The sequence below is a fragment of the Erinaceus europaeus genome, chromosome 3 (assembly GCF_950295315.1).
Source record: "Erinaceus europaeus chromosome 3, mEriEur2.1, whole genome shotgun sequence".
Lineage (NCBI taxonomy): Eukaryota > Metazoa > Chordata > Mammalia > Eulipotyphla > Erinaceidae > Erinaceus > Erinaceus europaeus.
The window spans coordinates 48,191,524-48,219,095 of record NC_080164.1 but is presented as its reverse complement, the minus strand read 5'-3'; the positions used below and the strand labels follow the sequence as shown (position 1 = coordinate 48,219,095).

At 38.5% G+C, this 27,572-nt stretch overlaps 1 protein-coding gene across 1 annotated transcript in view; it reads right to left on the bottom strand.

Annotated features, from left to right (window-relative positions):
- PPP3R1 (protein phosphatase 3 regulatory subunit B, alpha) overlaps nt 1–27,572 on the bottom strand; it is a 53,115-nt gene that overhangs the window by 16,354 nt on the left and 9,189 nt on the right. The window contains exon 2 of the mRNA XM_060187176.1: nt 8,688–8,727. Coding sequence (XP_060043159.1) covers nt 8,688–8,727 — 40 coding nt within the window. The remainder of the gene's footprint in view (nt 1–8,687; nt 8,728–27,572) is intronic.

Here is a 27,572-nt window from a genome sequence, read left to right as displayed (position 1 = left end):
TAGAGTCAAGATCTAAAGCAAGCCGAAAGCTTGCTATTTCTGAAAGAAATAGAAGATACTATTTTTTTTACGTTTGTAACACAGTAAACTAATTGATCATTACTATCACCAAAGATGCAGATACTTAGCATTTCTGTCTTTTTATGAGCACTGTAGACTAGGTGTGGTACATGATTACATATATTTTAAGGTATGAAGTGGGTCTCACTTCTTAAAATATCAGGATCTACCAATCTCCTACAAGTTAGTTCCAGATCTCAAAAAGAGATCAAAATCATTCTGCCAATACCACTAAATGTTTCAGATCTGCACTCAGAACAAGTTAAATAAGAATAAATTCCAACTTTTGCCACCAACATTTACATTTTTTTCTACTGCTTGGATCCATACTTCCTCTTAAAACACAAGGACAAGGGAACAAAAAAAAAAAACAAGCCTCACCCACTTTTGACTCAGAATCTTTTTCATATGTTTTGCCAAGTTGAAACCAATGTTATTTTTCTACTTTTTGTATGGATACCTTTGGGAGGACTTCCTGCCTGCCTGCCTGCCTGCCTGCCTGCCTGCCTTCCTTCCTTCCTTTCTGTTTTCACCAGTGTTTCAGTGCTCCAGGCCAACATTTCAAACACAAATAGTGGGTGAAAAAGTTCACTTAATGCATTACTTTGTCATGGGTGCAATCCAGGTTCAAGTCCAGCCCCTACTACATTGAAGGAAAGCTTCTCTTTCAGTCTTTGCCTATCCCTATCTAAAAAAGCAAACAAACAACAACAAAAAAACAAAGATAAAAACAATGGGGGGGGGCGGGTGGTAGCGCAGCAGATTAAGTGTGCGTGGCACAAAGCTTACAGACTAGCATAAGGATCCCCACCAGCAAAAAGGGGGGGGGGGGCGCTGGTTGCTTTCCCTGCCCTTCTCTGTCTTCTTCTCCTCTCTCCATTTCTCTCTGTCCTATCCAACAATGACATCAATAACAGTAATAACCAGAACAACCATAAAACAACAAGGGCAACAAAAGGGGAAAAAATAGCCTCCAGGAGCAGTGAATTCCAGAGCCCCAGCAACAACCCTGGAGGCAAGAAAAAAAAAAGATTTCCCCCATCTCTTTCATATGGCAGGATATTTAGAACTTTATCACAAAATGAAGATTTTGTGAAATTATTATTTGAAAATATTGTTTGAATAAGTGACCTCAGAATCTCTTTTAGAATTGTTCTGGAGTCATCAAATATGATAAAATTACCTGTGGAGGAGTATGTATTGGATCACTTCTACAGCTCCCCCAGTACACCACTGTTCACGAAGCTTCTCCTTTGTATAGTGCTCCCACATGGTGGCCAGGGGCTCATACTTTATGTGCATATTCCCCACCCCAATGGGTTATTTTTTCTCAATATAAAGATTTAATGGTTTCAAACTCCTATAAACTTCATTTTCTATAAAAGTGACTCTATTTTCATGCTGCCTCAAATAAATAAAAACCACCAGGGGGCACAGTAGTCCCAGCTACAATGAAAGGTTCTTCAGCACTCAAAAAATAAAAACACAGAAATTTTATAATGACCTTATTATAGACCGGCTGGTTAATATTCTGCATGGGAGAGTTTAACAACAGAATAAAGATCTCCAACCCAAAGTATGGTTGGTAAGTTCTTAATTATTTATTATTGCTTTCTACCAGAGCACTGCTCAGCTCTGACTTAGGGTGGTGCAGAGGATTGAACCTGGGACTTTGTAGAGCCTCAGATATGAGAGTCTGTGTGCATAGCCATTAAGCTATCTACCTCAGTGCCCTAACTCAAATCAAAAGAACAAAAAAAGGACACAGACACCAAACATTTGTACTACCTTTTCTCATAAATGAAATACTCACTCAAAAGTCCTAGGTTTTAGAGGTATGTAAGAAACTTCTTCTAGGGGGTAACACATGCTTTTGGTAGTTTTAGACCATTATTCTTTTTTTGTTTTAATTTTTTAAATATTTATTTATTCCCTTTTGTTGCCCTTGTTTTTTATTGTTGTAGTTATTATTGTTATTGATGTCATCGTTGTTGGATAGGACAGAGAGAAATAGAGAGAGAAGGGGAAGACAGAAAGGGGGAGAGAAAGACAGACACCTGCAGACCTGCTTCACTGCTTGTGAATCGACTCCACTACAGGTGGGGAGTCGGGGCTCGTACCCAGATCCTTAGGCCGGTCCTTGCTCTTTGCACCACATGCGCTTAACCTGCTGCGCTACCGCCTGACTCCTTTTTTTTTTAACTAATGTATTTATTTTCCCTTTTGTTCCCTTGTTGTTTTTCATTTTTGTTGTAGTTATTACTGATGTCATTGTTGGATAGGACAGAGAGAAATGGAGGAGGGGAAGACAGAGGGGGAGAGAAAGACAGACACCTGCAGACCTGCTTCACCGCTGGAGAAGCGACTCCCCTGCAGGTGGGGAGCCAGGGCTCGAACCCGGATCCTTACGCCGGTCCTTGTGCTTTGCGCCACGTGCGCTTAACCTAACTCCCTAGACCATAGTTCTTATGCAGTTTGATTGTCAAACATGTAGAGGGTAGACATGAGCACCAGCCAAAGAACTGCCAAGTAGTGATCAAAATACTTGGTTCAAGTTTGGGATGTCAAGCTGAGGGTCCAACACTATTCACTGTTATCCCCTCCCAGCAGCTAAAAAGAAATTTTGACTACCTTTGAGAAATAACTGACACTCCAAAAATGCATTAATAAAAAAAAATAGAGTTCTACAGGTTTTTGAGAAGTGCATACTTATGTAAGAGCACTATAATCATATGAGTATTTTCTGTCATCTCAAAATGTTCCCTTAGACAATTTGCAGGCAGTCACACAGATTCCTCCAACACTGTTCTGTTTTTTTCTAACTAAATTCTGCCCAGAATGTCATATAAAAGGAAATATACACTGTGTACTCTATGTCTATCTTCTCTCCCGTTTTTGTCATTAATCCAACTTACTTCATATGTCAGTAGTTTGTTTCCTTTTATTGCAGAGTAGTACAGTCCATCCATTGTATGGCTACACCACAATTTGTTTAAACAGTTATCTGCTGATAAGTCCTGTTGCTTCCTGTTTAAGACTATTAGGAATAAAGCTGTGACACATATTCCTAAGTTGTTGTTGTTTTTATAAATAAATGTTTTACTGGAATTGCTGGGTCATATGGTAAACATATGTTTAACTTCCAAAAACTGCCAAAGAGTTTTTCAAGATGGGATATACCATTTTGTGCTCATCAGCAATATAGAAGAATTTCAGAGGCACATTTAAGTAGTTCTTAGTAACTAACATGTGGCACTGTTGCTCTTCTGAAGTTTAGCCATTCTAGTGGGTGGCAACAGCTATGAATTTCAGTTTTAATGTGTACTTCTCTTAAGAACTAGTGATCTTGAACATTTTTAAGTAATGAGTGGCATATATATATATCCTCCTTTGTTAAATTACTGTTCGCATATTTTTGTTCTTTTAAAAAATTCTTCAGGTGGGGGTAGATAGCATAATGGTTATGCAAAGAGACTGTCATGCCTGAGGCTCCGGGAGTCCCAGGTTCAATCCCCAACACCACCATAAACCAGAGCTGAGCAGTGCTCTGGTGTTATAAAAAAAAAAAAAAAAATTCTTCAATGGGCAGGGGCAGATAGCATAATGGTTATACAAAGAGACTCTCACTCTAACATCTTGTGTGGAAGGGCAATGTCTGGGAACAAAGGGCCATTTTATTTAAAATCATAATATTATATGATGAAGGGGACTCATGGTGGTACTCCTGGTTGAGCATGTTACATGTTACAGTGAGATGATCTACAGTTACTTGTCTGTTTCATACATGAGGAAGCTACAAAAAAAATTCAGTGACTTTATTTCCTCTGAAATCTACTAATTTTTGAAACTGTTACATCTTTAATAAAAAGGAAAAAGAAGTACTCGTGAAACAAGCCTTATAAAACAATATTTCTACAACAATGAAAAACAACAAGGGCAACAAATGGGAAAATAAATAAATATTTAAAAAGTAAAACAATATTTCTTCAATAAAAATAAAATTTAAAAAATAGATGTGTGTATGTGTAGACAGGTTCCACTGATTTGTTTACCTATCTTATGCCAATATTACCTTTATAACAGGAATCACTGTTTTCATACCTTGCTCTTTTTTGAAATTAGTCTGACTCTTCCAAGATCTATTTCCATATAGAATTAGCAACCAGCTTTGTAATTTTCACTTTGAGCCTGCTTAGAAATAGGCTGGGCTTGTATGTGTTTTTTTATTTTTAACTTTTTAAAATTTATTTATTTATTGGATAGAGACAGCCAGATATTGAGAGGGAATAGGGAGATAGAGAGGGAGACAGAGAGACACCTGCAGCCCTGCTTCACCACTCATGAAGCTTTCTCCCTGCAGGTGGGGACTGGGGGCTTGAACTAGCGTCCTTGTGCATTATAACATGTGCACTCAACCAGGCGTGCCACCACCCAGCCCTGCTGATCTTATTTTATTTATTTTTATTTGTATTTTAAAGAGAGAAATTGAGAGGGAAGGGAGAGATAGAGAGGGAGAGAGAAAAAGACACTTGGAGCACTGCTTTACTACTAACCAAGCATGCTCACTGGGGACTGGGGACTTGAACTTAGGTCCCTGAGTGTAGTGATATGTATGTTCTACCAGGTGCACCACCCAGCCCCCTAGACTTGTCTTGAATCTATCCATCATTCTAAGTAAACCTGACACCTTAGCCAGTATCAAATCTTCCCATGTGAATGTGGTATTTCTTTTCATTACTTAAGATTCTTGCAGTAATGTTTTACAGTTCAGGATGCAGAGCTAACATATATATTTGGCTACATCTAAACCTGAATATTTCAGATTTTTATTGTACTATGTACTTGGCATTTTTGTCAATCTTTTTCAATGCTACTATACAGAAATTAATAAAAACTGAATCAACAAATACGTTGTCTTTGAATCCTACAACCTTGCTAAATTTAATTATTATTCCTAGTAACTAGAAATAGGGAGTGGTATATGCACAACCATATCATCTGAGAAAAGACAATTTTATTCTTTCCCCTTACAATCTGAATGATATTTCTCTTACTGACTAGGATTTCTACTACTCTGACTATAGCTGGTCAGAATGAAAGTTTTTCCTCCAAACTTAAGTAGAAAAGATTTTTTCCCCCACTGTTAAATCCATAGTATAATGCTAATTTAAAGCTTTTGCAGGCTCTCTTTATGATGCCTGAGGGAGTTCCCTTCTAATCTTAATTTGCTAAGAGTATTCATTCTAATAATATCTCCCCCTTTTTTTATTTAGGACTATCAGAAATAAAGTTAAGAATATACGTAAGTCAAATAAATACTAGTTACTGTTGAATGTAAAACATTAATTCCCCAATAAAGAAATTAAAATAAATAAATAAATACTCATTATATCCATAGGCACATCAGAAAAATATTGCAAGCTTAGCTCCAGACTATGCTGATCAAAAAATATCACAATACAGCTAATCACACACACAAATTTTTCTGGTTTACCAATTTATGTTATGTTATGAATATACGAAAGTCAATTAGTGTGCAATAACATTATACCTAAAAGAACAATGCATATACCTTAAACATGGTAAAGAGATACTAGGTGAGTACAGGCTCTTAAGAAAATGACTAGACTTGTTTGAACAGGGTTGCCACAAATTGCAAAAGGTCTAAATAGCAATAAAATGAACCTCACTAAAACAATGACTACATTGTGACAGCTCTTTCTCTCTTTTACTTTGTCAGTATAGTATGTTACAATGATTTTTTTTTTAGTTAAAAAAAAAGCAGGGGTCTAGGTGGTGGCCTATCTGGTTAAGCGCACACATTACAGGGTACAAGGACCAAGGTTCACTCTTTCCCCCTCCCCTTTCAACTTCTGTCTCTATCTAGTAAGTAAATAAAATTTTTTAAAAAGAGAATACTCCTGTGATCATCCACAGGGTCATATCTTAGTATCTTCTTTACATATTCTTGGGTTTAAATCGAAAATACTTAAGGATTTTCGCATCTATATCCATGGTGAATACCAGCCTAAAGTTCTCTACAATGTCTTTGGTACATATAGCTATAAATGTAATGCTAGCTTCTATTTTCTCCAGGAATTTGGATTATGGCTGGTAATTTTTTAAATTTTATAATTAAAATTTTTTATTATATTTTATTGAGTAGAGACTGTCAGAAATTTAGAGAGAAGAGGGAAAGAGAAAAAGAAACCCCTGCAGCATTGCTTCCCCACTCATAAAGCTTTCTCCCTGCACGTGAGGACTGGGGGCTTGAACCCAGGACCTTGAGCACTGTAATGTATGCACTTTACCAGGTGTGCCACCACTGAGCCCCTGTGGGTAATTTTTTTTTTTAATTTTAGTTTCTCAAAGCTTAATCTATCAACAAGGAGGGAGAACAATGAACCAGAACATCACTCTGGCACACGAAACACCAGAGGTCAAACTTTGGCACCTCATGCTTAAGAGTCTAACACTGCAATACTTTCTACGCACTACCCATTTTCTTTTTTTATTAATAGCCCAACGTCTCATTTTTCATAAGCAGATGGTACACAACTTGGGGCAGTGAGTAAACAATACCTAAAAATGCATTAGTGTTCTACAGCTACTTGGATGTGGGATATAGATTACTGAGTTAAATGGACTGGAATATAAAAGAAAAAGTCACCAAAGTATGGTATAGCACTTTGGTGACTTACAAAGACCACTTTGTGGATAAGAAATCAGTCCTCTGGAAATTTTTAGAAAAAATTTGCAATTCTTAATTACTCTGCTATAATGCTTTACTGAAAGAATGCAGATTATCTTCTAATAGGCAAACTAATAGAAATAAATTAATGTTCATTATTACTAAGTTAACAATAAGTAATAACTGGCAGATTGTTTAAGATAAAATACCATACATTTATTTAGACTTTAACCTATAACAAACAAATGCACAGGGACCTGGGTTCAAATCACCAGTTCCCCACTTACAGATGGAAAGCTTCGTGAATGGTAGAGCAGTACTGCAGGTGTATCTATCACTTCCTTATTGATTTCTCTGTCTTTATCCAATAAAAAAAATACATATTTTTTAAAAAGCTGTTTAAAAAAGCAAATAAATAATAAATGTACAAGTGGATTTCAAAAGTAATGCCGAAATATTTTATAATGAGGTAGGAATGTTCTGAAGCATTACCTTTCATATCCAAAATGCTTTTTTACCAATATTAACAAGATTATAATCTAACATCAAATATAATCAATATCCAAAGACTTCTGAGAGGAAGAATGAAAATTTGTAAATAAAATACTCTTTAGAACACATCACTGAAAAGATGGAATTAAGCCATTCTCAAATAAAGAAAACAGAAAAAGAAATAAATGAGAAATCAAAATAACTTTTAGGTTGGAAAAAAAAAGTCACTGAATTTTTTTTTGTAACTTCATGTATGAAACAGACAAAAAACTGTAGATCATCTCACTGTAACATGTAACATACATGCTCAATCAGGAGTACCACCACGAGTCTCCTTCATCATATAAGATTATGATTTTAAATAAAATGGCCCTTTGTTCCCAGACATTGCCCTTCCACACAAGATGTTAAAACTTTTATTTTAGTTCCCATGCTGTTCTTTGAATCAAGTATTTCTTTTTTAAAAATTTTATTGTTTTTATTATCTTTGTTTATATATTGGATAGAGACAGCCAGAAATTGAGAGGGAAGAGAGTGATAGACAGGGAGAGAGACAGAGACACCTGCAGCCCTGCTTCACCACTCATGAAGCTTTCCCCCTGCAGGTGGGGACTAGAGGGTTGAACCTGAGCCCTTGTGCACAGTAACATGTGCGCTCAAACAGGTGTGCCACCACCCAACCCCCTTGAATCAAGTATTTCTTAGTCATTTTTTTGGCTACTAAGGCTTCATACCTGTGTGACTCTACCACTTCTAGAGAGTTTGTTTTTCTAGACAGAGGGAAAAACACAAAGAGAAGAAGAAACACCACAGTACTCATGAAGCTTCCCATTTGCATGGTGCTCCCATGGAGAGGCTTGGGCTCCAAACCCAATACATCCTTAGACCATTAAAGTATATGTGGACTACAGAGTACGCTACCTCCTGCTCGCTAACCTAGCCATTTTCTTATGACTTATTATGCTGTCTAGTTCACTCAGAAATAGCCTACTCATCCATGTTTTTTTTTAATTTATTTCTTTATTGGGGAACTCATCCATGTTTTTATAGTTCACCTTCTCCATAGATTTATTGCAATAGTTACTTGCTCTACCAATGGTTTGCATTTAATAGGCACTTTATGTAAACACCAAGATATATAAATTAACTGTTTACATGAAATGTCAACTTGAAAATTTTCTCTTTTGTTAAGCCACTTAGGTTCGGAGCTTATTTGTAAGTAAGAGCATGTGTAAATATTTGTAACTTAAAGACATTATGAGGTTTATAACAAGGCACTGTCTACTGTGATAAATTAAGTCTATTTAAGTCAAGTTAACCATCCATTTTAAATAGTTAATTTTTCCATACAGATATGTAGAGGTAAATGATACATATATAAAAATATAATAAATACAGTAATGCAGATACAAGAAATTCTTGATAATAAGAATATTTGACTTACAGTGTGAGCACATTTCCAAGGGATAACTTGCCTCATTTCCCTGGTGAAAAGAAAGTATAATTAGTCACAAAATTGGCACAAATTTCATTAAAAGATTAAAGTATTTTAAGTGACACAATATAGGGACATAAACTAATATGTCTAGATTATATGAACTTAAAGCATACAAAATACAGTATGATAAGAGTTGTGGACTCACATATGAGGTGTGACTTTGCTACTGAAGACTAATATAGACATGTGACAAAAATTATTTTAAATATCCTAAACGTGGTATCAGTTTTCAACACACTGGTTGATGATCAATGATGGTCAATGATCTAACAGCTTGTTGGGAGAACTCATTTTAAGGTAGAGCTCAGAGTAAGATTTCTTTTGCTTCAGAACAGGACTCTCAATTTTTGTTTCATGACAAGTCTTACAACACTAATTTATCTGAACTACTAGTTAATAAAAAAATATATAAAATCAAATACCTAGGGGCCGGGTGGTAGCACAGCGGATTAAGCACATGTGGCACAAAGCGCAAGGACCAGCATAAGGATCCCGGTTTGAGCCCCCGGCTTCCCATCTGCCGGGGAGTCGCTTCACAGGCAGTGAAGCACGTCTGCAGGTGTCTATCTTTTTCTCCCCCTGTCTTCCCCTCCTCTCTCAATTTCTCTCTGTCCTATCCAACAACGACGACAATAGTAGTAACAACATCGATAAACAACAAGTGCAACAAAAGGGAAAAAATGGCCTCCAGAAGCAGTAGATTTGTAGTACAGGCAATGAGCTCCAGTGATAACCCTGGAGGCAAAAAAAAAAAAAAAAATCAAATACCTGCTTTCTATACTAAGATAAGAAAAAAGTATTCAAGGAAAACTATAAACCTGGCCCAAGGTCTATATTTAACAATTCTTCAGATCTACGACTAAGGAGATCAAATGCCCCAGACAGGAAAAAGAAAAAGAAAAAAAAAAAATCAGACCATTTAATTATTAAGAGTCAGAAGTAGTTTTACAGTTAAAATTCCAAATGTAACAGACTCACAAGAAGTAAAAGATAACATTTAAAAATGTCTGTAGGTCTTTTTTTCATACAGTAGTGAAAATTGATTCATAGTTTAGTGATAAGGCCTGGGGAGGTGACTAAGAAGTAGAGCACAAAGTTTGCATATGTGAGGCACTGAGTTTGATTTCAAGCCCAAGACAAAAACAAACAGGACAGCTTAAATGGAGACATAGTACTCTAACAATGTCTCTCATTTCTTTCCTCTCTCACACGCCAGAGGAAAAAAAAAAAAAGTAATTTATATTCCATTTATCAAACATTGACCATGTCTAGTAATAAATATACAATAGCTTAGCATTTGAATGTGTGTATGTAGATACCCAAGTAAGTTACTGAATACAGTCTAGAAAGTCAGACTGGTTTTTAAACTCCTAAACATATCTTATTCTGTGTAAATTTAACTAGGTTAAGTGCAGGTGGCGCAAAGTGATCCCAGTTCGAGCCCCTGGCTCCCCACCTGCAGGGGGAAAGTTTACAAGTGTCTTTCTCTCCCCCTCTGTCTTCCCCTCCTCTCTCCATTTCTCTCTGTCCTATCTAACAACGATGACATCAATAATAACTACAACAACAATAACTACAACAAAAAAGGGCAACAAAAAGGAAAATAAGTATATAAAAAGTTTTAAAATTTAATTAGTAAATTAGCATCTTTAATTCTTGACATATTGCCAAATAATTAGTTTCTTTTAAAAAAAAATATCTTTATTCATTTATTGGATAGAGACAGCAGAAATTGAGAAGGAAGGGGGTGATAGAGAGTTGGCAGAGAGAAGGGGAAAATGTTCCCCAAAAGTGGGGGGAAAAAAGCACAGTAATTAAGTGAGCAATGTTGAAAACAGACGTTTGACTTGACTCCTAAAAGCTTTTTCTTCAAGTCCATACTATTCAGTGATACTTAAACGTTTTTTTAAAACCTAATTATGGTGTTCAGTTTCGGTGTATATTACTAGTAAGAATATAAGCACTTTCTAAAGAAACTTCTTTCTGCACAACATTGAAAATACTTTTGGATTTTTTATCACATTAGACTTTAAATGATGACATTTGTCTTATTTGGCTATAGGTTCTCCTTGCTTAATTAAAGTGTATGTGTAGCTAACGCTGTATAGTAACCATTATGAAAAATAAAATTAAAATGAGAACTTAAAGTTCTTTAATAAGTGAACTTTTAAAAATATTTTATTTTGGGAGTTGGGCGGTAGCGTAGCGGGTTAAGCACAAGTAGCGCAAAGCCCAAGGATCGGCGTAAGGATCCCGGTTTGAGCCCCGGCTCCCCACCTGCAGGAGGGTCGCTTCACAGGCGGTGAAGTAGGCCTGCAGTTGTCTTTCTCTCCCCCTGTCTTCCCCTCTTCTCTCCATTTCTCTCTGTCCTATCAATAACAGCAACAATAATAACTACAACAACAATAAAAACAAGGGCAACAAAAAGGAAATAAATATTTATTCTAATAACACACACACACACACACACACACACACACTGAGCACTGCTCAGCTCTGGTTTATGGTGGAGCTTGGACTGAACCTGGGACCTTGGAGCCTCAGGCATGAAAACCTACAGCATAACCATTATGCTGTCTCCCCAACTGAAACTTTTTTTTTTTAATAAGAGGGAGGCCAGAGCCCTGTTTGTTAATATGTAATGCTGGTAAGTGAATCCAGGACCTCACAAAAGGAACTGATGGGTTCTGTCCACCCCCCAAATTGACTAGTAACTAGAATTTAAGATATCAACTCTCCTTTCTTGCCATAGCAATCAGGCAGGAGCAAGGAATTAAAGGGATACGGATTGGAAGAGAAGAAGTCAAACTCTCCTTATTTGCAGATGACATGATAGTAAACATGGAAAAACCTAAGGAATCCAGCAAGAAGCTGGATTTTGGAAATCATCAGGCAATACAGTAAAGTGTCAGGCTATAAAATTAACATTCAAAAATCAGTGGCATTCCTCTATGCAAACACTAAGTTAGAAGAAATTGAAATCCAGAAATCAATTCCTTTTACTATAGCAACAAAAACAATAAAATATCTAGGAGTAAATCTAACCAAAAAAGTGAAAGACTTGTATACTGAAAACTATGAGTCACTACTCAAAGAAATTGAAAAAGACACAAAGAAGTAGAAAGATATCCCATGTTCATGGGTTGGAAGAATTAACATCATCAAAATGAATATATTACCCAGAGCCATCTACAAATTTAATGCTATCCCCATCAAGATCCCAAGTACATTTTTTAGGAGAATAGAAAAAAATGCTACAAATGTTTATCTGGAACCAGAAAAGACCTAGAATTGCCAAAACAATCTTGAGAAAAAAGAACAGAACCGGAGGCATCACACTCCCAGATTTCAAACTGTATTATAGGGCCGCTGTCATCAAAACTGCTTGGTACTGGAACATGAATAGACACACTGACCAGTGGAATAGAATTGAGAGCCCAGAAATGAGGCCCCACACCTATGGACATCTAATCTTTGACAAAGGTGCCCAGACTATTAAACGGGGAAAGCAGAGTCTCTTCAACAAATGGTGTTGGAAACAATGGGTTGAAACATGCAGAAGAATGAAACTGAACCACTGTATTTCACCAAATACAAAAGTAAATTCCAAGTGGATCAAGGACTTGGATGTTAGACCAGAAAGTATCAGATACTTAGAGGAAAATATTGGCAGAACTCTTTTCCGTATAAATTTTTTTTAATTTTTTTTATTTAAGAAAGGATTAATTAACAAAACCATAGGGTAGGAGGGGTACAACTCCACACAATTCCCACCACCCAATCTCCATATCCCACCCCCTCCCCTGATAGCTTTCCCATTCTCTATCCCTCTGGGAGCATGTGAAACAAATCCAATTACAAAGAAGACTAAGGCAAGTATAAACCTATGGGACTACATCAAATTAAAAAGCTTCTTCACAGCAAAAGAAACCACTACCCAAACAAAGAGACTCCTCACAGAATGGGAGAAGATCTTTACATGCCATACATCAGATAAGAGTTTAATAACCAACATATATAAAGACCTTGCCAGACTCAACAACAAGACAACAAATAACCCCATCCAAAAATGGGGGGAGGACATGGACAGAATATTCACCACAAAAGAGATCCAACAGGCCGAGAAACACATGAAAAAATGTTCCAAGTTTCTGATTGTTAGGGAAATGCAAATCAAGACAACAATGAGATATCACACTTCACTCCTGTGAGAATGTCATACATCAGAAAAGGTAACAGCAGCAAATGCTGGAGAGGGTGTGGGGTCAAAGGAACCCTCCTGCACTGCTGGTGGGAATGTCAATTGGTCCAACCTCTGTGGAGAACAGTCTGGAGAACTCTCCAAAGGCTAGAAATGGACCTACCCTACTATGACCCTGCAATTCCTCTCCTGGGGATATATCCTAAGGAACTCAACACATCCATCCAAAAAGATTTGTGTACACATATGTTCTTGGCAGCACAATTTGTAATCGCCAAAACCTGGAAGCAACCCAGGTGTCCAACAACAGATGAGTGGCTGAGCAAGTTGTGGTAAATATACACAATGGAATACTACTCAGCTGTAAAAAATGGTGACTTCACCGTTTTCAGCCGATCTTGGATGGACCTTGAAAAATTCATGTTATGTGAAATAAGTCTGAAACAGAAGGATGAATATGGGATGATCTCACTCTCAGGCAGAAGTTGAAAAACAAGATCAGAAAAGAAAACACAAGTAGAACCTGAAATGTAATTGGCGTATCGCACCAAAGTAAAAGACTCTGGGGTGGGAGTGGGTGGGTGGGGAGAATACAGGTCCATGAAGGATGATAAATGACATAGTGGGGGTTGTTTGTTAAATGGGAAACTGGGGAATGTTATGCATGTACAAACTATTGTATTTACTGTTGAATGTAAAACATTAATTCCCCAATAAAGAAATAAATTAAAAAAAAAAGATTATCAACTCTCCTAATAAGTCTTAATCTAATTATATTGTTTATATGTAGCATCACAGCCAGTACATGCACAATTCCACTGACCCTGAGCTGATCTTCCCCATCCCACGCCCCAGACAGATAGATGGGAAAGCATTACCACAGTACTGTCCCACCATCTGTAAAAACTCATCCTGGTTCCATGGTATACCAGTGCGGTGCCAGAGTATCAAACTCAAAGCACTGGACATGGCAAGGCATGCACTCTGCAGAGCGAGCTATCCCAACACACTGATTTCTTTTTTTTTCCTTCACTGGGGCCTTTCTGTATTTCCACAATTTCACTCTTTTTGGAAGACTTTTTAAAAAAATCTCAGATCGGGAATGGGGAGAGAGACACCACAGAGCTCTACCGTTTGTGACACTTCTCCTGATGTTTTTGCATGGTGTGCCCTGCCCCTCCTTTTTTGTTTTTCCCCGTTTTTATTTGACAGGACAGAGAAATTGAGAGGGGTGGGGGTTAAGAGGTAGATGGACACCTACAGACCTCCTTCACTGCTCATAAAAAGTGTAACCCCTGAGAGTTGGGCGGTAGTGCCGTGGGTTAAGTACATGTGGCATGAAGCACAAGGACCAGCACCGGTTTGAAATTGGTTGCATCACCAACTGGACCTTTCCCCGTGATTCTTAAAATGCTTCTTATAACAATTTCCTCAAGTCTATCCATGTTTTTACATGTACTTATAGAATTCTTCCTTCAGTAATTTAAGACAGTGCCAAATCTAGGAAGGGATGTTAAAATTCAAGACAACTGCCTTCATGGTAAAATCTTAGAAGGTGACTAGGAAGAGTCATGAGTACTATAATTAGTTTCTGGTTTCTCCTGTTCTAAATTTAATCCAAGGTGGGAGAGATAGCACAGTGTTTATGCAAAAGACTCTCATGACTGAGGCTCTGAAGCCCCAGGTTCAGTTTCCCAATCACCATAAGTCAGAGCCGAGCGATGCTCTAGTAAAATAAATAGGTAAAGGAAAACATGTGCTTCCCCATCTTGAAATGTAAATGTATCTTTAAAAAATCATATAATTTTGGTATTGTGAAAGAAAATGTGCAGGAAGCTGCAGTGCTCATTAAAAAAAGTGGTGAGATTTTGGCTTCTTGCTTAGAAACTTAAGTCTGTGCTATGAAGCAATTTCATTATACTCAAGACTCACTGAATTTTAAAAATCAGCTTTATATAGCCTACATATAATAAAACTAAGGTACTTTAAGTGTGCTGCTAGTGTGTCTTAGCAAAAGTATATAAGTTTTATATAAAAGCAAAAGTTTTATAAGCAAAATCCAGATGTGGAACATTTCTGGCACCACGTTTGCATTCTGTGTAGCCCAGATTTCATTAAATCCTACTTTGCCTTTCCTAGCATTGTTAATGGCTTCATGTGGCATTTAACTTTTTATACCTGGATCCTTTGATTTTAACATATTGTTTTTGAGAATCATTCATATTGTATGTGTCAGTAATCTTGTACTATTCGTTACTGAGTAGTACACCATTGTCTGGGTACACCATATCCATTTGATAATTGATAAATATTTAGATTGTTTTTTGTTTGGGCCAACAAAAGCTTCTGTGGACATACATGTACAGCTCTTATGTGGATATGATCTATTTCTGATTGTTAAACTTAGGAATTTTCCAAATACTTTTTAAATTGGTTCTACCATTTGAGTTCCCACCAGAAATATATAAACATCTCAGTCCATAGCTTTACCAACATTTGCTATGTCAGCTTCATTTTCTTTTTCTCTTTTTCTTTTTCCCTCCAGGTTTACTGCTGGGGCTCAGTGCCTGCACTACGAATCCACTGCTCCTGGAGGCCATTTTTTCCCTTTTGTTGCCCTTGTTGTTTATCGGTGTTACTTTTACTATTATTGCTGTTGTCGTCGTTATTGGATAGGACAGAGAGAAATTGAGAGCAAAGGTGAAGACAGAGAGGGGATAGAAAGATAGACCTGTTTCACCGCCTGTGAAGCGACTCCTCTGCAGGTGGGTAGCCAGGAGCTCAAACCGGGATCCTTACGCTGGTCCTTGCGCTATGCACCACGTGCCCTTAATCTGCTGCGCTACCGGCCTGCCCCCGTCAGCTTCATTTTCTAATATGACAGACTACCACAAATACGGTAGCTTAAAACAACAAATAGTTTCTATAAGTTTCTTGAAGTTCAGCACGGAGTCTCTCCAGGGTATCACAAGGCTATAATCCAGGTGTCAGCCAGGCTGAGTTCTTTTCTGGATGTTTGGGGAAATACTGCTTCCTAGGTCATTTAAAATATATATATATATATATTTTTTTTTTTTGGCTAATCTCTGCCAAGGTTATTGGTGGGGCTCAGTGCCTGTACTGTGAATCCCCCACAGGAAGCTTCACAAATGGTGGAGAGGTGCTATGGTGTTTCTATCCTCCTCCCCACCTGTATTTGGAAAAACACGGGGAAAAAAAACCATAAGTAGGAGTCAACTAGGAGTGGTAGAATCACACAGCAAAATCCTTGGCAAGGGAAAAAATGATTAAGTTAAAGGGAGGTCTCTTGCTGTATCCAATTTTGGACTACTAGTGAAGATGCGTGGTAACTTAAATATAGAAGAGAGAGGAGAACAGGTAGAAAACAAAGTTCCTGCATGCTAAGAAAATTTTTGAAGAACATACTGTTGGCAGTCAGGGGTGGCACAGTGGATAAAGCACTAGACGGTCAAGTGTGAGGTCCCAAATTCAATCCCCAGCATGCATATGCCCAAGTGAGGCTCTTTAGAAAAGGAAAAAAAAAAAAACTATTGAGTGGGCTAGGGAGTAAATGTAGTGGCTATGCAAAAAGCCTTTGATACCTGAAGCACCAAGTTTCCAGGTTCAATCCCCAGCACTACCACATGCCAGAGCCGAGCAGTGCTTTGAATAAACGAATAAAATAAATAAATACTGATGATACAAAGACAAAAAAGTCTCAAAACTCATTTAACTTTTTTTTTTCTATAAGCCAGTATGAAATCAGGTAAGTTAAGGAAAGAGGGCAGGGGCTAGCTAGCCTGGTGCACACATTACCTACCAGGTGCAAGGACCCAGAGGGAAGCCCCCAGCCACCACATGGGAGCACCTGCACAGGGGAAGTTTCATGAGCAGTTAAGCTGTGCTGTGGCATTTCTTCTCTCTGTTCCCCACCCCACCCCATTTCTCACTTTCTGCCAGGAGCAGAATTGTGTAGGTGTGGAAACCCTAGAATTAATTTAAAAAAATATAGAGAGAGAGAGAGGAAGGAAAAAGGAAAAGCCATTATAACTCAGAAGTATGAGTTGCCAGCAACATATATTACCATGACCTTAGTTATAGCCAACAAATTTGGCAACAAGGATTTTGTGAGAACTCTATAAAGATTAGTCATGATGTTTTTACATGGAAGGAATATCCATCAAGACAGCAAATTATTTTTATAAAGGAACTAGTTTTTCTAATATAAATCAGTAGCAGCAGCAAATGCTGGAGAGGGTGTGGGGTCAAAGGAACCCTCCTGCACTGCTGGTGGGAATGTCAATTGGTCCAACCTCTGTGGAGAACAGTCTGGAGAACACTCCAAAGGCTAGAAATGGACCTACCCTACTATGACCCTGCAATTCCTCTCCTGGGGATATATCCTAAGGAACTCAACACATCCATCCAAAAAGATTTGTGTACACATATGTTCTTGGCAGCACAATTTGTAATCGCCAAAACCTGGAAGCAACCCAGGTGTCCAACAACAGATGAGTGGCTGAGCAAGTTGTGGTAAATATACACAATGGAATACTACTCAGCTGTAAAAAATGGTGACTTCACCGTTTTCAGCCGATCTTGGATGGACCTTGAAAAATTCATGTTATGTGAAATAAGTCTGAAACAGAAGGATGAATATGGGATGATCTCACTCTCAGGCAGAAGTTGAAAAACAAGATCAGAAAAGAAAACACAAGTAGAACCTGAAATGTAATTGGCGTATCGCACCAAAGTAAAAGACTCTGGGGTGGGAGTGGGTGGGTGGGGAGAATACAGGTCCATGAAGGATGATAAATGACATAGTGGGGGTTGTTTGTTAAATGGGAAACTGGGGAATGTTATGCATGTACAAACTATTGTATTTACTGTTGAATGTAAAACATTAATTCCCCAATAAAGAAATAAATTTAAAAAAAAATCAGTAGCACACCTACTTGTCAAGTAATTTTTGGAAGAAAAAACTAACAAAACTCTAACCTGATACACTACTATATTTACACTCATATATGCCAAATTCATCTAACAAATATTTAAAGATACTGATCACTATTTTAAAATTTCTACTACATAATGAGGCCTGACATGATCATACTTATTAATTTTACAGTTAAAATTTGTCAATACCCCAAGCACCCAATACTATGATTATTGTATGTCTATCTCACATCTTAAAATCTTTAGCTCAGTTATTAGCTTCAGGGCTTGAGTTTTTGTAGATATCTCAGCATTTTTTTTTCTCTACCTACCCCCTTGCTTTTCTGTGCTGCCTTCAATCCCTGCTGAGTTTTCTCCACCTCCCTCAAAGAGTTTACTTATTTCATGACATACCGATAGGGAGAAAAAGGAGAGGGGCCAGAGCAGCACACTGACATGTGGTGCTGGGGATCAAATGTGGGACTTTATGCATGAAAATCCAAAGTTCTATCACTATTCCACTCCTCAACTACTCTTAGGGTTTTATATGTAGACTTTCAGTATTATGTTGAAAGAGTGGTACCAGCAGATAGATGCCCACTACTCATTTAATGGGGGGTGGGGGTGTTTTATTGGATAGAGACAGAGAGATATTGAGAGGGGAGAGGGAGATAGAGAAGGAGAAAAACAGAGAGACACCTACTGCCCTGCTTCACCACTTGTGAAGCTTTTCCCCTGCAGGTGGGGACCAAGGGCTTGAACCTGGGTCCTTGCTCACTATAATTTGTGTGCTTAACCAGGTGTGCCACCACCTGGCCCTGATAGTTGTTTCTTATCCGAGTTTCCTCTGTGTGTATTTTTCTGTATGCTTTATATTACATTATATGTGCCTAACTTTTCAATGATATCAATTTACCATCTCTTGACTGGAGCTAGCTATCTTAAACATTTCCTCTACATACCTTCAGAAATACATGAGTGTACTATTTTTGCTTCAAATGTTAAACAGACTTCAGAAAAGCAAAGCAGGGAATGCCTACCACATTTAACACTTTAAAAATACTTATTTATGAGAGAGACAAAGAGGGATGGAGAAAGAGAACCAGAGCATCATTCTGGAATAATGCCAGGGGTTGAGTGCTGGACCTCTTGCTTGAGAGCCCAACACTTGATTCACTGTGCCACCTCCTAAGCTGAATATATTTAAGACATTTATACTTGCCTGTTCCTCATTTCTGATGTTCCCAGGTTTCCTTCTCTTACCAGAACTTCATGTGGTGGTACTTTTAGGACAAATCTGCTGGCAAAATATTCTCATGTTTTCTTTCATCTGAGAATATCTTGATTTCCTTCTCACTACAGTAAGTTTTTTCCCCCCTTGGATACAGGGTTTGGGGATAACAGCTTTTTTTCTCTTTGTTCTTAAAAACCTATCATTTCATCTTAGTTTCCACAACTTTTCCCCCCTTTGTGTTGCTTAGTGTTGTTGTTAATATTAGTTATTGCTGTCACTGTTGTTGGATAGGACAGAGAGAAATCGAGAGAGGAGGGGAAGAAAGAGGGGGAGAGAAAGATAGACACCTGTAGATCTGCTTCACCACTTGTGAAGCGACACCCCTGCAGGTGGGGAGTGAGGGGCTAGAATTGGGATCCTTAAGCCGGTCCCTTCGCTGTGCACCATGTGCGCTTATCCCACTGCACCACCGCCTGACCCAGTTTCCACAATTTCTAATGAGAAGTCTGTACTATTGCTATCCATCGATATTAAGTGTTGTGCTTTCATTTCAACATGTTGGAAGTTTGGCTCTGTAGGTTTGGGTTTATCTTGTTTAATTTATGATTAACTTCTTAAACCTATTGGTTTTGCTGACTTTATGATGATTTCAGATATTCCCTTAATTACTTTTCCTACCCTGCCCTAATACTGTGCCAGTGTTTGGAACTGAAAGCAGCCAGCAGTTTTACCAAGGAATGCTTTTACATCACCAACATAACAGTAAGCACAATGGATAAAACAAACATTTCATTGCTATTATTTGACCTCTTGGACTTCTTGAAAGGATCTTGGGAATACATGTATGCCATGCAGTTATAGACAAACACAGAAACTGCTGATTCAATCTAAAGGTCTTATTTAAGTTTTGTTAATAGGGAAAACCAATGCCTCAACGAATTAAAAGAGAAATTAATCATGTTAAGGTACATGGTCTACCCGGGAGCTATCTCTACACTTCACAAACTGAAACCTTAAACAAAACAACAAAAAGCTGTGTAACAAAAAAAGTCTTCGAATAATGTGATTTATTCAAATTCAGGTAAGCTGAGTTTCTGTTTTAATGCAGTGCCAGGGACAAATCAAGGCTTCTTACTTGAGTGGGGGTAGATAACATAATGGTTATGCAAAGAGACTCTCAATGCCTGAGGCTCCAAAGTCCCAAATTCAATCCCCGCACCCCCAGAAACCAGAGCTGAGCTGTGCTCTGGTTAGAAAACAAACAACGACAACAACAAAAACACTTCTATAAATCTCAAATTGCATTGACTTTTTATCAGTTTTTATTCTTTTTTTTTTTAATATTTATTTTATTTATTCCCTTTTGTTGCCCTTGTTTTATTGTTGTAGTTATTATTGTTGTTGTCATTGTTGGATAGGACAGAGAGAAATGGAGAAAGGAGGGGAAGACAGAGAGGAGGAGAGAAAGATAGACACCTGCAGACCTGCTTCACCACCTGTGAAGCGACTCCCCTGCAGGTGGGGAGCCGGGGTTCAAACCGGGATCCTTATGCCGGTCCTTGTGCTTTGCGCCACCTGCGCTTAACCCGCTACGCTACAGCCCGACTCCCTCAGTTTTTATTCTTGACTCCTCTGGGAATTTCAGCTTTCAGAATAGCACCACAGCTGAACAGAGGGCTAGCCCAATAATTTGGTTTAGCAAACTGGAGCTCCACAAATTCAGATTAGCACCTCAATCCCCACCCCACTAGGGAAAGACAGAAACAGGCTGGGGGTACGGATCGACCTGTCAACGTCCATATTCAGTGGAGGTGCAATTACGGAGGCCAGACCTTCCACATTCTGCAACTCATGAAGAAGTTTGGTCCATATTCCCAGAGGGATAAAGAATAGGAAAATTTCCAATGGAGGAGATGGACACAGGACTCTGGTGGTGGGAACTGTATGGAATTATATGCCTATTATCTCACAATCGTGTTAATCACTATTAAATCACTTTAAAAATTGCGGAAAAAATTCACCACCTGTGCTTGTAAATTAAATTTTACTGGAGAACTATCATGCTTACTTGCTTATGTATTATCTATAACTTTCTCAAGCTACAATGGCAGTTTTGAATAGCTGCAAAAAAACTGTATGACACAGAAAGCCTTGAAGATTTTACTACTTGGCCTTTTACCAAAAGTTTTCTGACCCTAGCCTAACACATCACATCTCCTACTCATCCTTAACTTAATTAATCTTTAAAAGGATGTAAGCAAAATAGCAGCCTTTGAAAGAAAGCAGAATTTTGGTTATGATCAGCAACATGGAGAAAATACTTTTTGTGAAGAAGCTGACAACATAGAATGAGAATTACAGATCAGTGAGGGAAGAGGTGTAATATCTAAATCAGATATAGTTCTCACTGCAAGCAATAATCTGTGACCTTCTCACCAGTAATCTGTGACCTTTGATAAGAGTGTCAGATAAAATATCGAGGCTTTTTTTTTTTTTAATAACTGTAAGTTCTAGTTTCTGGTGATGGGAGATAAGTTTTAGGACAGTTTACAAGAATTTAAAAAATTGAAATAAGTTTACTGGTGCAAGAAACATGGAAAATACAATGGGATCTAAGGAAAGAACATGTGGAATGGCAAGATAGATTACTTGAAAAGGTACCTGCATTATTATCACACACACGACCCAGGTTTAAGCCTGGTGACAACTATAGGAAGCTAAGGTATCTTTAATTTTCTCTTTATCTAAAAAAATCAGACCAGATTATGTACACTCCTAGTAAAGTCTAGTCATATAAATCACCAGTTAATTAATAATGAGGGGGGGGAAATTAACTGTATGTCTCAAAGTTTTTAAAACACAGACTGAGTCTTTTTAATATATAGGCTGTATATTTGATATGCGGACTCTCTTAAAAGCCTAGACCAAGTAGATCAGAAGCAACCAATGGCACAGCTATATATACAAGATACTGGGTACTATACAGCAAACCCTAACAAAAGGACTTTTCAAAGTTAACCCAATTACCAAATAATGTCATGATTAACTATCCATTGTCTTTTTGAACCCTAAGACAGCAGGAACCTCACATCTCCACTTAGAGCCTATATTTCCCCCAGTCCTGGAACCTTAGGGCCCACTTTCCCACATGCCTCTCCCAATCCATATCAAATAATATTGCATCTGCTGATCGCAACCTAACCAACACAACGATTGCCATCTCAACATGCTTCAGTTCAGACTGTGTCCAGAGACTTCACGTGTGGAATGACCACCCTTCAGCTTCATTACTCGGGTGAGACCTTTCCTTTCATAGTATTCTCTAATTCCATCTCAGGTGGTTCACTTTCTAAAAAAGTCCCAAAACCTAGATATAGAGCAGTTTCTGTGAGAGAGAGCATATGTTCACACATATCCATAAACCACTGCAAAATATATACCTGAAAGCAGAAGTACACTAGCGTTTGCAGTGAGTACCCCCTCCAACACTTCCTCTCCACTATTTCAACCTTTGGGTCCATGATTGCTCAACAACTTGTTTGGCTTTGTATGTTAACTCTCTTTTCAGCCACCAGGTTCCAGATGCCATCAGGATGCTGGCCAGGCTTCCCTGGACTGAAGACCCCACCAATGTGTCCTGGAGCTCTGCTTCCCCAGAGACCCACCCTACTAGGGAAAGAGAGAAGCAGACTGGGAGTATGGACCTGACCAGTCAACGTCCATGTTCAGCGGGGAAGCAATTACAGAAGCCAGACCTTCCACCTTCTGCAACCCACAAGGACCCTGGGTCCATGCTCCCAGAGGGATAGAGAATGAGATAGCTATCAGGGGAGGGGATGGGATATGGAGATTGGGTGGTGGGAATTGTGTGGAGTTGTACCCCTCCTACCCTATGGTTTTGTTAATTAATCCTTTCTTAAATAAAAAATAAGTTAAAAAAAAAAAAAATCAGACCAGAGTGGCAAAGCTCCAGTGACAGGGAAGAACCCTGCTATTAGGCTTTCAAGAAAAAAATTCCTTCCTTATAAAAAGAAATAGTTGAGAAAGTGTCTTTTTGGTTTTTTGCTTCCAGGGATATTACTGCTGGGGCTCAGTGCCTGCACTACGAATCTACTACTCCTGGAGGCCATCTTTTCCCTTTTGTTGCCCTTGTTGTTTATCAATGCTATTGTTATTATTTTTATCGTTGGATAGGACAGAGAGAAATCAAGAGAGGAGAGGAAGACAGGAGGAGGTGAGACATATAAGACACCTGCAGACCTGCTTCACTGAGTGAGAAGTGACCCCCCCCCTGCAGGTGGGGAGCCAGGGCTGGAACCAGGATCCTTAAACTGGTCCTTGTGTTTCCCTCCATGTGCACTTAAACCCACTGCGCTACTGCCCAGCCCCGTTTGTCATTCTTCTCAATAGTTGTTAAGTGTTTGAAATTGTGGAGGTCTTCTCCTGAAATGTCTATAATCCTTTAAAATGGATCTTACGGGAGATCATATAAAAGTAATGTAAGACTTTCAAAGCCTGAGGCTCCAAAGTCCCAGGTTCAATCCCCAGCATCACCATAAACCACAGCTCAGCAGTGTTGTGGTCTCTCCCTCTATATAAATATTTTTACAACAATAATAAAAAAAAAACAAGGGCAACAAAAAGGAAAATAAAATATAAAAAAAATTTTTTTTGGGGGGGGAGTCTGGGTGTATGTAGCGCAGTGGGTTAAGCGCAGGTGGCGCAAAGCACAAGGACCGGTATAAGGATTCTGGTTAGAGCCCCGGGCTCTCCACCTGCAGGGGATTCGCTTCACAGGCAGTGAAGCCAGTCTGCAGGTGCCTATCTTTTTCTCCCCCATCTTCCCCTCCTCTCTCCATTTCCCTGTCCTATCCAACAACAATAAAAAAGGGAAAATAAATATTAAGAAAAATTAAAAAAAAAAAAAATATATATATATATATATATATAAATTTTTTTAAAGGCTCTTTTATGTGCCTTACATGTGTGAGGCTCTGAGTCTGGCTATGGTGGGGGGAGGCATGGACAGAGAGACAGAGAGACTGTTTTTGCAATTTGTCAAGCATTTTAAGTAATTTTCTAACTCAGTAATCACATGAACACTATCCCCTTTTTGTGTTAAGATAGGAGTTGAGTGGTGCTGCCTCACCTGGTAGAGTACATACACATTATCTCACTTGCAGGGGGATAGAGTTTTACAAATGGTAAAGCAGTGCTACAGTTTTCCTATCTTTTTAAAAAATTTTATTTATTTATTTATTTATTCCCTTTTGTTGTCCTTGTTTTATCACTGTAGTTACTATTGTTGTTTTTGTTGATGTCGTCATTGTTGGACAAGACAGAAATGGAGAGAGGAGGGGAAGACAGAAAGGGGGAGAGAAAGATAGGCACCTGCAGACCTGCTTCATCGCCTGTGAAGCGAACCCCCTGCAGGTGGGGAGCTGAGGGCTCAAACAAGGATCCTTACGCTGGTCCTTGTGCTTTGCACCACCTGCACTTAACCCGCTGCGCTACCACCTGACTCCCCAGTTTGCCTATCTTGGTCATCCTTTACGTAAAAAAAAAAAAAGGAAAAAAAAAAAAAAGCCAATTGGTATGGGAGTTGTGTAAGCACTGAGACCCAGCAACAGCCCTGGTTGCAAAACAGACAAAACCCAAATAAAACAAACCACCCCCGCAACATGTATGATTCCAGTGCTTCTAGGAGACTGCCTTTTACTCCTTTTAATTTCAGACAAGAGAGGGAGGACCAGAGAGACACCACAGCACCACTGTACCACCCAGGGAGGTCCCTTGGCATCATGCATAGTGTTCCTATCTGGTAGCCATGGTCTTGAACCCATGTCCTCACATGTGGTAAAACATTAGCTCCACCAGGTGAGCCACCTCTTCCCCATCCCTGAACTCTTAACTAGGCAGTGTTATACATTTACAGACATAGATTTAAAAAAATAAGGGTACTCCAACAAAGGTTTTCCAATTCCATAGCTTGCTTTACTATACGACAGTGTGCCTCATATTATCAAATTCATTGACAGCCGATCAACAAAATGCTCAGTTACTTTTTAGCAATTAAATGGTTGCATAGCATTAAACTCAGATGAGTAATGGAACTATATGAATAAAATGTACAAATAGCTGCTACAGGTTAAGTGTAAACTGGCAAGCAAGGTGAGCATCAGAAATCTTATCACCATACAATAGTTCTACTGAAGCTGTTATGACAATCTGCACTGTGAAATCTCAGGGGCCTTTATTTCTATTCATCTTTGCACCTGTTACGCCAACATAAACGTTTGCTAAACTAAAATCACTATGTCATGAGTCCATAGGAACTACCTAAAATAGATTTCCTAGCTTCTTACCACCTAAAATCCCTATTCTCACCTGCTCTATTCCTACTTTCTGGTTTCTATTTATTAAACATTTTGTCCTGCTTCATAACTTAATAAGCCTTTCAGACATCAAGTTGAAGATGCTACTATGATTGCATCCTGAACTCCATGGGCAGACAACTTCACCAATGTGTCCCAGAACGACACCTCTTCAGAGCTCTACTCCACTAGGGAACGAGAGAAACAGGCTGCGGGTATAGGTTGTTCTATAAATGCTCATGTCCTCAAGAGAAGCTATTACAGAAGCCAGAATTCCTACCTTCTGCACCCCAAAAAGAATTTTGGTCTACAAAACCTGGAAGCAACCCAGGTGTCCAACAACAGATGAGTGGCTGAGCAAGTTGTGGTATATATACATACACAATGGAATACTACTCAGCTGTAAAAAATGGTGACTTCACTGTTTTCAGCCGATCTTGGATGGACCTTGAAAAATTCATGTTATGTGAAATAAGTCAGAAACAGAAGGATGAATATGGGATGATCTCACTCTCAGGCAGAAGTTGAAAAACAAGATCAGAAAAGAAAACACAAGTAGAACCTGAAATGGAATTGGCATATCGCACCAAAGTAAAAGACTCTGGGGTGGGAGTGGGTGGGTGGGGAGAATACAGGTCCCTGAAGGATGATAAATGACATAGTGGGGGTTGTATTGTTAAATGGGAAACTGGGGAATGTTATGCATGTACAAACTATTGTATTTACTGTTGAATGTAAAACATTAATTCCCCAGTAAAGAAATAAAAAGAAAAAAAAAGAATTTTGGTCTATACCCTCAGAAGGGGAGAATGTTAGGGGAAGATCACTAGAGGGCTCTGACCCGCAATTCCATATGCACCCAGAGAGAGAAGAGGAATAAAGGGAAGACATTTGGAAGTAGTAATAGGTGTAGGTTTGTACTTAAAAGGATGAGAAAGTAGGGGCATAGGGGGAAAAAAAGGGAATATATATATATTCCCTTTTTTCCCCCTATGCCCCTACTTTCTCATATATATATATTTACAGGAACAATACTCAACTCATATCTGTGACCTTGAGAGAACCACTGCAGTTTCCAATGGAGGCAATGGGGATACAGAATTCTGGTGGTGGGAATGGTGTGGAATATTACCTGTTATTTTGTAATTTTGTAAATCACGAATAAAGAAAAAAGGAAAAAATTGCTAAACTAAGAAATCATATATTTGTAGTTGCAATCTCATTTTTAAGGTTTTTTTTAAAAATATTTATTTATTCCCTTTTGTTGTCCTTGTTGTTTTACTGTTGTAGTTATTAATGTCGTCGTTGTTGGATAGGACAGAGAAATGAAGAGAGGAGGGGAAGACAGAGAGGGGGAGAGAAAGACACCTGCAGATCTGCTTCACCACCTGTGAAGCGACTACCCCTGCAGATGGGGAGCTGGGGGCTCAAACCGGGATCCTTATGCCTGTCCTTGCACTTTGCACCACCTGTGCTTAGCCCACTGCGCTACCACCCGACTCCCGCAATCTCATTTTATCACCTGTTCTAGAATCTGAAGACTAAAATAAGTAAAATAAATTACCTTAAATAAAAATAGTTATAAATTTTGAATTTCTGTTTTTATTTCTAAAAATTTAACTTAGCATTTATGAATGAAAGTTAACACTGGTATGTGATACTCAGGCAAGTTAAGAATCTTGAAGTAGAAGAAATTCTCTTACTTTAGAATCAACAGCAGTTTTCTTTTTTTTTCTTTTTTTAAAGATTTTATTCACTTATTAATGAGAAAAACAGGAGACCAAGACATCACTCTGGTACATGTGCTGCCGAGTATTGAACTCAGGACCTCATGCTTGAGTCCAATGCTTTTATCCACTATGCCACCTTCTGGACCACAATAGCAGTTTTCTTTCCAGTCACTTCTTCACTATGCCTATTCCACTTGTGATCTCTGTCTATTCATGAGACTTTCAATGACATTCTTGGCGTTAACAAATGAATATAATTACTCAGTAGCCCCTCTGCTGGATTCTCAAGTAACTAGGCTAGCCAGCACTTATTACCTACTTGCCACTTCATTTATATTCTATAGAGATACAATGGAG